Source organism: Linepithema humile, chromosome 7 (assembly GCF_040581485.1).
Source record: "Linepithema humile isolate Giens D197 chromosome 7, Lhum_UNIL_v1.0, whole genome shotgun sequence".
In the NCBI taxonomy this organism is placed as follows: domain Eukaryota; kingdom Metazoa; phylum Arthropoda; class Insecta; order Hymenoptera; family Formicidae; genus Linepithema; species Linepithema humile.
Window position 1 is genome coordinate 6819050 of NC_090134.1, and position 13584 is coordinate 6832633.

Genomic DNA, 13584 nt, shown 5'->3' on the forward strand with positions numbered 1-13584 from the left:
ATACAAATGGTAGGTAAATATAAATTTTGTCGCACTCGACATTTTCCGGCCTTTTATCATTTTAGTCGATTGTCGGCAGTAAAGTTATATGAGGGACACATTTTTCAGTTTTCGTAAGCAAAGTGTTTGTTTAATTTTTGTTGGCAGTATTAAATAACATTAAATTATATTGTATGTTTAGTTCAATTGAAAAAAAATAGTTTAACCTAAATTTCATATGCAAAATAAACAAAGATTTTAAACATTTAATTAATAAAAACAATCTGTCAATTATTTGTCTATTATTTCCATTTAAAATTGTAATTTTGTAATAATGTAAAATAAGTTGATTTTTCTCTTCTCACGATTCTACGATAAGTCATCAGGATATAAGTCATCAGAGGTGGTGAGACAAATGAAATAATCGGAATGAATTTGCGAGGGATCAAGAGAAACGAGCAGGTAGAAAGAGCGAGAGCCCTACCTGTTGACGCCAAGCGTTCGTGACGTTCGCGGTTCGCCTTATACCAGCCTCCCCATATTGCGATAATCTAAAAATGTCACCACAGCCACGATCTATTTCCGAGGCCGAACTCAAATCTCTTTCGTACGTGTCTGACCCCATGGAGCACGGAGCAGTCGTTAAATTATGTTCTACATAAATCGTGACTTGTTTTCTCTCAAAAAGTAAATCATTTTACTGAAAAGAATAAATTTCTTTTCAGAGATAATTGTTAATAACGATTATTTAACCTAATTTTTTAATTTTTTCCTTTCTTGCCTCTCTTCTTCTCTTTCATGTATAATAATTTTGTAATATATTCCTTGCTTACATATTTCACATATAATAAAATAAATTAGAAAATACAATCAGTACTAAAGCAAATATATTGCCTCATTTGGTTAATACATTCCATTTTCCTCAGATTTTATATTAATCTGGGAAATAACTGTTACAGTATGAAATAAATGTATTTATGTTACAAGCGCACCTGTTTCCTACAAAATGGCAGGTTAATAAAGAAAAGAGGAATCTTGTAGACAAGTAGATGGGACGCAATAATTTACGTCTCAGTTAATGGATTATCTCAACAGCGGCACGTGCGGCTAAATGTAAAATTTTCCTCGTGTACGTAATTGGAACGCGTTTGTTTCGAAAGCTTTCTTCCACGACACTTGGACATTACATTTGTCACGTACGGGTTAATCCACTCGGCTCGGTAGATTTACCGCGAAAACCCGCGCGGATGGAATCGTTCGATTCTTCGATACTCCTCGTTTCCCGAGTTAGCGCTGCGAATGCAACTTTACATCTTGCTTTTGGGTCAGCTAAGCACTTTTTCCGTTTCTCTATACAAACAGCGTACCGCTGGTCGCGCTGTTAGGAACACTTAATTACATTTTACCTTTGTCGCGGGAATATGTGATGAAAATACCGAGCGCGCAATGGGTAACCAAAAAGTATTTGTGTATCAAAAAGAGGCGGGGCATTGACTTTATAAGATACCTGGTAAGGGAAAATCATGCGACGCGACGCGCGGTTTCACCATCGAGAAACGAAAGCGTTATCGATCAGCTAAATGTGATCTCGTACTCGTATATAACGGGCACACTTGTGTAAAATGCCCGGGGGCAGAGAGGCGGTAAGCGTTACATTTTTCTAAACTTACGCTTATCGACATCGAATTATTTTCACGCGTGAAATATGTCGCAGACGTATCGTATTTTCCGAGAACGTGTTAAATGTACGCGCGGGCATCATGAACGAGAACTTTTCGCAAAATAGCGGACGTCCTGCGGGAGAGAGAGCGGCGGGAAAGATACGGCTCGGCGGCGTCTAATAGACCGGCAGTTTTGATTTTTCGCCGTGAAACGAATTTTTGCTTCCGGTGGATCTCGTAAATTTGAATTTTTTTTCTCGTTTGTCTAAGGCTATGCTAAATTTACTTTCATATTGCGTAAAATTGCCCTCGTTCGTTCACGTGCTGGCGCTGCACGCAATGCTTCTTCAGTCCCCTTTCCCGCTGCGCCCCGCCGCATTTAATCAGCCGATTTTATTTACCGTCGTTAAAGTCAAAATACATTTTCCTGAACTTTGCATCTCTTACGATTTTACTAATTTGCTTTCGCTTGCTTTATTTATTTATTTCCAAGATTTATTTCATAATAAGATCGTGTAATTTGAGATCTTATTTTTATCTAAATTATCTTCATTCTTCTTCGTTTCTGCAATATTGTGATCACAAGTTTACACAAGAGAATACGATCTTTTGTACGATTACGCGCGCCGTAACGATGATATTACACGGGACCAAAGGAAGGGATACTTCTGCGAGTGCACGTACGCTCGCTGAAGAAGAAAGCCTGCATCGAGAGAAGCTTCCTCGCAGTATACCGTCGTAAACAGCAAATTTTCTACTACTTTTACGTCCAGATGGCTGCTTTGATGGCAATGCGAATATCAGTAGTCGTATAGCATAGCTTTGTTCGCGTTCGCGAACTTTCGACCTCTTGACGGCACGCAGTTTGGTAACCGCGAATAGACTTCGCAAGGTTTGTGCCATTTGCGAAGCCATCCCGATTGATCGACCGATCGTGAAAACAGTAATCGCGATGAAATACAAGGTAAATTTTTCTTGTCCGAAAGATTATTATTAATCTATTTGACCGTTTATTGTTAACCTATTTGACTTGCATATTTAATGTGAAAGCAACCAAACTTTGCTAATAAAACTAACACAATTATGTCATTAAAACCTGTTTTATTATTAAAACAGAGAAACCTGTCTGGAGTGTGTAAATTTATTCTTAGGAATAACCGCGAAATAACTGCAAAGCAAATGTAATTTGCTGTTAAATGAAATCGCTAGCAAATGTATTTTGCTGTTCCAGCAAAGCCATCAAAATAAGAATCAACTTGTCATATGTAATGAAGTAATTTATATTTATTAAAGCTAATTTTCCCAAATTAAAAGCATATATAATACATTTTCTTTTGCTATTCATATAAAATATATCTGAAAAAATTTTCCATTATTATAAATATGCTGTGTTAGTAAGCTTTTTTTGTTTATTATGATTACATTTGAATCACCGAATCTGAATAGTTCTACCTATATTTACTTCGAAGTCTACTCATATGAGAGAACAGAGAAACAGAGAGAGAGAAAGAGAGTCTGCTTATACGTTGTATGAAAATGAAAACTGGCATACAGCGATTGGTCGATGAGGATCGTGAATCGAAACTACAATGTAACGGGCGGGTGGACTCATTGTCGAAAAAGGTATTGTCAATTGCGGGTAAACCTGCCAGTTTGTATATCTCTGTAACGGACTGTATCGATTACATTTCGCGAGCGTGTCGTTTCGTCGAAATATCGAATATTCCATTATTCGTGCGTGCAGTATCGCATGTGACAGAAAAATTGTCGGTTTGTCGCACAAAGACTTGACTATGAATTACAAAATTACTTTATAGATATAGAATGGAAAAATGTAATGTAATCAAACCCCATCATTGCGATCAATTTAGTAAACTTTGTGTATGAGAATTTTTCCAGTTTGCAAACAAGAAAACAATTTTTATTAAGTGAATCTTATTCTCCTTCAGTATGCGATATGTGCAGAATTTCTATGTCGGGAAGACTTTTTATCTTATCGCTGGATATGTATTGCGTATGCGAAATCGAAAGTGCGATACTGTAACGGTGGAAGCGACTGGCGTAAAACGACACGTATGCGGAAAGTGAATTGTCTGAAATCTAGTAAAAGAATCGCTTCTCGAAGAATAAAAATGCGGCGTTTGTCTCACCATGTCTAATGTAATGTTTCTTTACATCTTTCAGAATTTCAATAATATTTGTGAGCAAAAACCACAAGTACAAAAGACACGGTAAATCCTAAATTAGAGCAAAATCTGGCGCGTCAATGCCATCATTAACCGCGAGATTCTTTGACGAAAAGTAAACGAAAAATCACAAAGTCGAACGTATTTGATCGGCGTTCTGCTTCAGTCGAACCGAGAAGTATGGTGCGAGTCTCGAAACTCCGGGGCGAATCTAAACCGCGGCGTGGACAGGCTTCGGGACCGGAGGTTGCCGGGTCGATCGATCGGGAAACTCTGTCGCCAATAAATCGAAGAATGGAACTCATTTTCGTGCGGGCGACCGAGAAGAACTAACCTTCCCCCGCAGCGATCAGCCTCTTTTCGTTGTCGATGGATAGCGGCGGCGGCAGTAGGTAGCACACCGAGGAAAAACTAGAGAGAACCTTATAGCTCGTTTCGATTCTCGAGCAGGTTCTTTCTCCTTTGTGTGCGCTACTCTCTCACTTCAAATTGTGGACACCTTAGAATTCCCTGCGCTACCTGCATTACTTGTCCTAGTGCATGTTTGAAATACACGAGTACGAGTTTTATGATACGCGCACAATCTTTTTTACAGTTAACAGCATAATAATTACCGGCGATTATCGCGTGATTTAACGACCGCGGGAGAATGTAAGCTTCGCGGAAAAAGTTCGTTCGAAAGTATTAATGCGCTATTTTCATCGAAAACAAAGTACAAGAGGAGATTGAAAGACGATGCATCAGGAAGTCTAGAAGTGTTGAAAATAGTTCAGAGGCCAATTACTGTTGGAATTTTTACGAGCGATTTAACGCCTGTTCGCTTGCGTTCTACGGCAAGTCTTCAGTAGTGTTCCTTTCACGGTCATTGACCGACGAAGGGAAGAAAATGGTGGAGAAAATAAACACGAAAGAGAAAGAAAGAGAAAAGAAAGGGAAGATATCGCCGTGGACTACGGAGTGCGAGGAAAAAAATTAGCTCGAAATTAGCTCGGAAAAGTCGTATCTCGTTATTTCCATGTGAGCTCTCGCCGCGGGATTTAATGGCAACTTAGAACTTTCCCGTAAAAGAAAAGAAAATAGAAAGTGTTTCCGCAATGCATGGGTATTGCGTGGAAATTTTATGAAAAAATACAACGCTGTGTCTCACACACACACATACACACACTTACCGCGACGCAATATTCTTCGATAAAAAATTAAATTTACTAAAATTATTTCTTTAGTGATCAACGTAGGCAGTTTAATGGCATCTATGAGCTTTTATGCATGCGGGCTTCGAAGAAAAATGAGATCTCGCGGCTATGAAAAACGGGAATGTGAGGGCGTCACGACAATAGCGTAATGAATGTTTCATAAGAAATAGGGATGAACTCGGCGTAATATAAGGTAAACGTAACTCGGGTGGACAGGAATAGAACTTACATTAGATACAGAAGACAAGAAGAAATTAGCCTTGGTCCTAGGGACTCTTGAGACGCGGTATTTCCATGCGGGCTTTCTCCGTGACGTTTCAGAGAAAGGGTAACCTGAAACGAGAAAAATCGTCCAGTGGTAAGTCATGACTTACTCGATGGAAAAGTACGGGCGTGTTCGATATTTGAAAATACAGTGGAGAGAAGAAAAAATAGCAAGAACAATGAGAAAATCGATTTCTATTAAGATATATTAAGATACGCTTTAACACTAGAACGGCTGCTGGCATATTTTTATGCCAGCGAGTATTTCTTTCTTTCTGCTCTCGTCTCTTGATTCTTTTTATCAGTATATATAAAATAAGTGGAGAAAAGCAGAATTTCGCTCTTTATCTTCGTTATAATGTCAATCTATACTAAAATTACATGCTTTTCTTTTCCAATCATAAATGTAATTATAAGATTTCCACATGAAAAAGTTTGAAATTATTGTGAAAAGTTTTTACGTCAGTTCGATTTAACAATTAAAACATTTTTCCAGGATATTCCTTAAACACAATGAAATATTTTCACGAGCAAATGCGTGTGAGCCGAGCGATGACTAACCGTACCAGTGTAAAAGTTCTTGTTTGCCAAAAAATTAAAGAAAATGAAAACGGTTTAATGGTTTAAACGGTGCATGGAAACCGTGCAGCAGACGTAGCACTAAAGGATTTAAAATTCTTTAATTCTTTTGATTCTGACTCGCCATGTGAGTTCTTATTAGAGGATTTAGAAACGAGATGAATTCGCGATGTATAGTACAAGAGAATGAGTGAATCGAGCTCGGTTTTTCGCCGGTAGAACCTGAGAAATTCTACGAGCAGACCTGGTAATGAAGAAACCATTGTAATACAGAAATATAACGGATAATTTAAGAATTAACGGATTATCTCGCGGGTAAATACGAAGCAAATAAAAAGAAACGCGAATTAGACGAACCTGATGCTCGGTCCGCCAAGGCTATCTCCAAAGAGGAGAATAAAGAGGATACTGGAACAGCGGCTGGACTTGTCGGGATTCGGGACATTTTTATTCCTTTCAATGAGATCTACGGTTCCGACGAGATTATCCTGAGAATCTGGCAGGATTCGATGCAACGCGACGGAATATCTCCTCCGTCGTAGCAACGCTATGCTCTCCGGATGTTGAAAGTTAAAAGAGATTTATACATATATATATATATATATATATATATATATAACATTCGTCCAGAGATTTGAATGGATGCTGATGAATCGATAATTTTCATGAATAGTAAACGGAAAATTTTTAGAAAATTTTTCCCGTTAGCTGTCAATGCACTCGCGAGATAATTTTAAAGTTCGCAATGAGTTGTCTTTCCGTTACAATCCTCGAGTGCATTTCCGTATTTAAACTTTGCCTACTTTACTACACGTAATATTGTGCGTGATAAGTCTTGTATTTCGCGTACTTTATTGCATACACGCAACGCTAAAAAAAACAGTAGATACTCAAAAGGAATACGGCGAGAAGTTCGTGCAATGCGACGTTTGAAATTTCATTCAACCAATCCGGATTAGTGCGCAAAAACGATCTGCGGTTTTCACATAATGGAATTATTATACATCGTATGAATAAAAAGTTGTGCAACGCGAAATAGAATCATGCGAAAAATAGAAATAGCAGGCCGTTGTATGGCCATTCCCAACCGCTTCATGTCCAACCGCACGATTTTTTGCGGCACCGTGCCTCCATACTTCCGCGCATAACTCTCTTTCTCTTTGTAACGCCACCCGCATAGAGCCATTAAATTTCGCGGATGGCTTGAATACTTCGATCGTTTGTGCGTCATCTTGCGTTCGCCGCTATCTGCGCAATCGTAATTGTAACACATTTATCGAGCGTTACGGTCCTCGGCCGACATGCCCGCAGTGAGTGACAATACGGAGGATTCGAATCGACTTGAATTTTAAAAGAGTGCGCCATGGTAAAGGAACTCTTCTGCTATCGGAGTTGGAAACGAGAGAGCCCGATCGGCGTATGAGAAACCAAAAGCTCGGATTGTCGCTCGACAATGACTTCCAATCGTCGATTTACCGACAAGAGCCGATTTTTCTAGCCGTTGGTCCAGCCCTTTTTCCATCGTATGTTTCTCTGTCGATTCTTCTCCCGCTCTCCGTTTATTCGCGAACGAGAATCCGAGAACGATCATCAGAATATAATAATTTATATATTCTCAACAGTTACCGACTGACACACTCGAAAAATTTAGAGAACTTTTATTTTACGATTTTACGGGACAAGCCCGACAAAGTATAATAAATCATGCACAAGAGAAATTTAAAAAGTAAAGGTACAAAAGGACATTCGTTCCAGCATGAGCGAAAATTCCCGTAAATAGTAAATTTCCGTGGAAAATTAAACGTACCTCGCGTACCTGCCCTTTAATGTTAAACTGAGGCAAATATGTGAATCTATTTGAGATTTATGCCGAGAAATAAGGAAGAAATTTTACATCCTGATTAAATAAGAATAAAAAGATATTCATCTCTCTCTTTGACATGTACTTTTTCAGACTTTCTTCTGCATCCCTCACCCCCTCTCCCTCTCGCCCCTCCCGCACATAACGTATAACGCACGGAAGATTGTAAACGGAGCGCGTAATTACGCGCAATGCCGAGGATCGACTATGCGACCTACGCCGAAGCTATAGAAGCCACGTCTATCCGTTGTCCCCGAGACTAGCCAGGATTCGATTAGAGCTTAAGTGGATTATAAACGACGTACTTGCAAATCAGCTCTGCCCGCCAATAATTAACTATCGGGAAGGAGTTCCCTTTAAGCCGGTATACATCGCGCCGCACACATACCTCTCTGCTTGTTTACGCAAATCTTGTTTTCATTTTGTACCACGCACAATCTCCGTGAATAAATTAATTAATTCTTCCTTCGCCGATGCGATCGCCAGTCGATAATTATCAGCGGACACAGCTGAAAATTTCTACTTTCTCTTTTGCAGTGCCATTACGAGTCTGTATTAGACACGCGTTCACACTCGCGCGAGTATAAAAAATATCATACAAAAAGTGCTAAATTATTCTGTATATTGTTATACGAAACATTATTCGAAATATCACGCGTGTTAACGAACTCTTTGCGCGTAGCGCCGGCTCGCTGTTCAAGTCAAACGAGCAGACCTTTGTGAAATTAGCAGCGACGGCTCGCCCACGCGGACCCTCATTAACGTCACTGTACAAAATATATTAACCATTTGGTGCTTTCTCAGCTATTTTACGAAAGTATGCCTGACATATTCCAAATCTCATATCCGACCATAAATTAACAATCAACCTCAAGCAAAGCTCTCACAACTCGCGGTCGTATATATTTTAGGTTTTAAAAAATACATAAATGACTGGTTAATCGAGAACACGCACACCGATGCTTCACGAAAAAATAGGGCAGTCATAAAATTTCCAACGTCGAGATCTTTATCGTCTAACATTTGTAATCAAAATTACAATTATGAGAATAACTCGAATAAAGGTTAATTCGGCGACAGAACGTTATTTTTTTTATGCCTCTATCAAATAAGCACCCTTGATCAATTTGGAGCAAAACGCTTTCGGCTGAGCGCGAACAAGGTTAATCAGCCCGTTTCACCCGTGGCGCGTGACGTCTGCGATTAATTGCTTTCGCACATTGCGGCGGCTTCATCTGTTAATTATATGCCCGAAATATCGTTCGAATATACAATCGCTTTTGTAACAGCGGCTGACGACGCGGCCGCGTTTCTGTCAGAAATACGAGACAGAGGCGTTTATGGCATGTAACGTGTAATCCAAAACCACTCGTATGCGAAACACGCTCTGCTTTTTCTTGGAAATATTGCCAAGAAATATTTACAGAAATATTTACAGCGACTCGATACGACTTATAACGTTAAGAGAAATATGTTTCAGATTTATTCGAACGCGTGGGTTTCCTTTGCGGCATTCTCATACAACAGGTATTATGTTTATCCCGTAAGCTTATTAACGTTTTCCATTCGACCTTTCCACCGCGGTCATTTTATTCGAGTCGCGTGATATTCCCTCGCAAAACTTGTGCTCGCGCTAACAAGCATAAATCATAAAATATGATGCTTTAATCCCCTCTTATCGGCTTATTTTTTCAATGTTTTACGATACGTTAATAAATTAATATACGTAAATACAGCAGCGTACAATTAGGGACGGGCGCGAGACAGTGATACCAGAGCTTAATCTAAGATCCATTAAAAGTTAATCAGCGGAAGGCGACCCCTCGCAAGTAGGAGTTAACGATGCCTCGTCGTAATTTCGGAACAATCGCTACCATCGGCCTTAATTCTCCCCCTCCATCCCTTTTCCTTTCTCTAGTCCTAGTCAGTCGTCTTAGCGGAAGATCGTGCTCCATTGTAACAAAACTCGTTAACACTGATCATCCGAGATTGATACAAACTTCGTTGTTGCATATTACAGAGCGCAATGGGTATGTTAAGACTCGGTGTCTGCGTAGCATGTACAATCATCAGCTCGAAACGCTTTCTGCGTGCGTTCCTAACACAAGACGTTACATTTCTTAACAAATAGACTTCAAAGCGTGTCTAAAATAAGTATTTCAGAAATAAAACAACAACCCCTATTTTTTATATAAATTTCTTTCTTCATTTAGAACAACTTTAATTTTCTAAAATTTGTCTATTAAAAGTTGTGACACTTTGTATATGTATACGTATGAGAGATGCAAAATTCGAATTTTTTTATAAACTAAATGTCCCAGTATTCGAACGCGACTCAATATCCGACTATATACCAATAAAACAACTATTATTAACTATTTATAAGTATAAAATCCAGAAATAATATTAAAAAATCTTTATTAAATTAAACTTTATACAGGCTCTTGTTAGAAACAATTAAAGTAGAAAGACGAGGTACGAGAACCAAAGCAGGATATTAGCCGCTTGTTACAATCTTCTTTATTATTACATCAATACATAAATGTTTCGTCTTTTGACTATCTTCAGTACAATAGTTCAATAATTGGCCCACTTATTCATATCAATTGAAGTCAGTTACTAAGTATAAGATTGTGTGTAATGATATGTGCGTGACATGATAAAACTCACATCCAACATGCATATTCTCACAGTAAGTGACTTCAGTTGATATAAATAAATTGAACAATTTATAACTATTATGCAAAAGATAATTTGTGTATTGATGTAATAATGAAGAAGATTGTGACAAACTGTTAACATCCTGCGTTGGCTCTCAATCCTCGTCTTTCTACTTTAATTGTTCATTAAATTAAGTTTGCATACAAAAAGAATTAAGAATTATTGCATAATATTTCACTACATATAATAATTAATATAATAAATAACAATATATAACGCTGTAGATTAATCGTTAACGATTTTACTTGTAAGAATAAGTGATTTTTTAAATGTGAATGTTAAAAAAAACATTTTTAATCAATTTTATAAAAATTTTTATAATTTCTCATTTGAAAAGTATATTTTGGGATAACCATTTTTAACGATCGGATACTGATACATATGTATACTCGACATTTTTTGCAAATATTTAATTGATTATCAATTAATAATTGTTATTTCTGTCATTTCTATTAAGTAGATTTTGATCTTTATAATACATATATAACAAAGATGAGAAAATTATTGTTATGATGGAACAAATTCTTTTTTAATAAAGATAACATCTTCAACGTACGAATATTTGGGACATTTATCTTGTTAACAAATGTTTATATTTTATTACATTTTATAAATTGAAAAAAATAAAATGATTAAAAGCCAAATTAAATTATTACATTTAATTAAGATAAATTCAATTCAATTAAGATAAAATTAAATAAGACTTGTATGAAAGTTATACTAAAAACAAAAAGTTTAGAATGGAATAAATTATACAGTAAAATGTTCTTAATGAAGCTTTTTACTCGCGCTGTAAAATCACGGTTAGAAATAATGGAGAATGTGATTTTGAATTTAGATCCTTCTCATATGTGATCATTAATACATGTTGGGTATATCGACGACGCGCCGAATCGCGTTTATTCGTGAGTAATAATGCGCAATACGAGTCACCTGCCCGCGATTAGTTAGCGTTGCGTTACGCCGCCGATTAATCGCCGGGTACGAAGCTGTTGCAATTAATTCGAATATGCATTAAAGTCTCTCATAACTTGCTCCGCTTGTTCATTGAAACTTGAACAGAATTCGCGTCGAAACGGAAGTTTTGCCTATTGACACGTCGCGCGCAATATAAAAATACAAAATAGCGCGTTTATAAACAAAATCAATATATCGAGCGTGTGTCGTCCATTGAGATCTCGAAAATATGACAGCCCTCTCTCGCAGTGATAAAACGGTGTGACAAATATTGACAGTTCGACACTTCCGATTCGTCCCTCCGGCTTGATCTCCGAGCTGAATCTCAAAGTCAATTACTCTCCCTTTTTTGCTCGTACAACACGTTCGTAGACGTTCGAATCTGCTAACGACGCCGGGCGATCGCGTACCTCGTAATTTCAGGACAATCACTTCCATCATTCTAAATTCCGCCTCCCGTATTCTCATAGCGTCAGCTCAGATCTGTCTCGACCATCCTACCCACCCCTTCGCTCCTTGCCGCCCGCGAACAGCAGGTCGTAGCTAGTAGGTCGTGATCTCCTTGGAGTGCGCCTAGTTCTCGCAACGGGCATCGCGATTTGCCACCGCGGACAAGCCGCACTGGATTAACCGGATAATCCGGTAGAGATCGGGACGAAATGATAAAGGATTAATAAATGAAATAAAAAAATCTACAGTATTAATGAAAAGTATTGTAACTGCATTTTTGAACTATTTCAGCTACAAAATCATTTCTCTATACTATATTTTATCGGCAGTGTTTTGAAAAAAGTAATTCTAAACCACGCAGTTTTATTTATTTAATCTCTTGTTTTTATTTTGCGTAACTAATAAAAAAAACCTTTGAGAAGAAAATTCCTGTATAAATAATTCTCTCGAAATGTTCGTTAACGCGATCGGAGTTATAATATTTTCCATTAGTGTCGCGAATTAATGTCATCGTAAAAGTCTAAGCTTTCTGCTTTGAAAACTCGCAACATATAGTATTTTTCAACGTAAATTTCAAGTAAAATTTCATTAATAAATAATTTCACGGAACTTTATTCGAAATTTCGTCCAAATATTTCTATTCAATTTCCACATTTGATAAAGGATGGAAATTAGACTAGATTAAAATAATTTTCGCCACGGTAAAATTTTTATTTATAGCTTCCACATATCAGTTTGTAATGTAGCGTTTGTCACGGTGCGACGCGCAAAATATTAGTTTAAGATAAACAGATGTTTGCGAATATTTTCATTAAACCCGGAACATTATAACGAATTTTGCAGACGGACGCGGCTTGCCAACTGTTTTTACAATTTCCAACTTCATTTTTTACATTTTTACGTTACCGGTTTAAAGTTACTGGTTTACTCTCGCGGGAGCGTGTTGCGCTCCACGAAGAAATTTATTTCGTATTCTAAAAAAGTAATATCCATCGCGGGGATTTATATATCGTGCCATTGGCAACGTGCAAACTCGTTTCTTTATTACTCGCGACAGGGACTACCGCCGCTAATCGTCGTGGGAGTCATTTTTTGTCAACAAGATAGACATTCCGTGTGATGAGCGTGTAGAAAATAAAATGAATTAGGTGATGTTTAATCTACCGAAAGTATCGTTCGTGATGTAGTCGCGTCGGTGTGTCGCGCGGTTGGCCATAGCAACTCCGGGCACAATATCGAAAATTAAGTGGTGTCCCGGGCGAAGACATCGCGAGAGATACCGGACAGGTGAATAGCACAAATTTCCCACGAGTTATCCGAGAACCATTCCCCTAATGACGAGATCGTATCGGGTAAAAACCCCCCTTCTCCGCTTCACAATTGTCATTTTTAGTTCCCTTATCAGCGATCAAATTCCGGCGGCTGCCGATGATCCCTATTGAAAATCCGAGAGGAATAAAGCGAGGGGTAGATTTTGCGGAGACGCGAACAGGACGGTCCGGGGGAAGAAATTCGGGATGCGTGTAGGGGCCAGAGTTGTCGAAAGAGCGAAAAAGAAAGAGGGAAAAGAGCGGGAGGTCGCGCGGGAGCTACCGCGTAGAGTCTCTCCCGCGCGGCGAAGGGCCACCGACAAGGGGGGAAAAGAACAGCCGGGCGCGAGTGAGCGAGGACGAGAGACAGACGAGGACAGCGAGAGGATTCGCCAAGGCACGAGGAAGCGGCAGAAGCAGAGG

General features: G+C 38.5%; 1 protein-coding gene across 10 annotated transcripts in view; it reads right to left on the reverse strand.

Moving 5' to 3' along the window:
- Window positions 1–13584, reverse strand: part of LOC105667632 (uncharacterized) — a 94548-nt gene that overhangs the window by 51471 nt on the left and 29493 nt on the right. For all 10 annotated transcript variants that reach the window (XR_001099964.2, XR_001099965.2, XR_010891148.1 and 7 more), the window contains one exon: window positions 5249–5352. Coding sequence is in view for 5 of the 10 variants with exons in the window: in XM_012359544.2 (XP_012214967.1) it covers window positions 5249–5352 (104 nt within the window). In the remaining 5 variants the exon portion in view is untranslated. The remainder of the gene's footprint in view (window positions 1–5248; window positions 5353–13584) is intronic.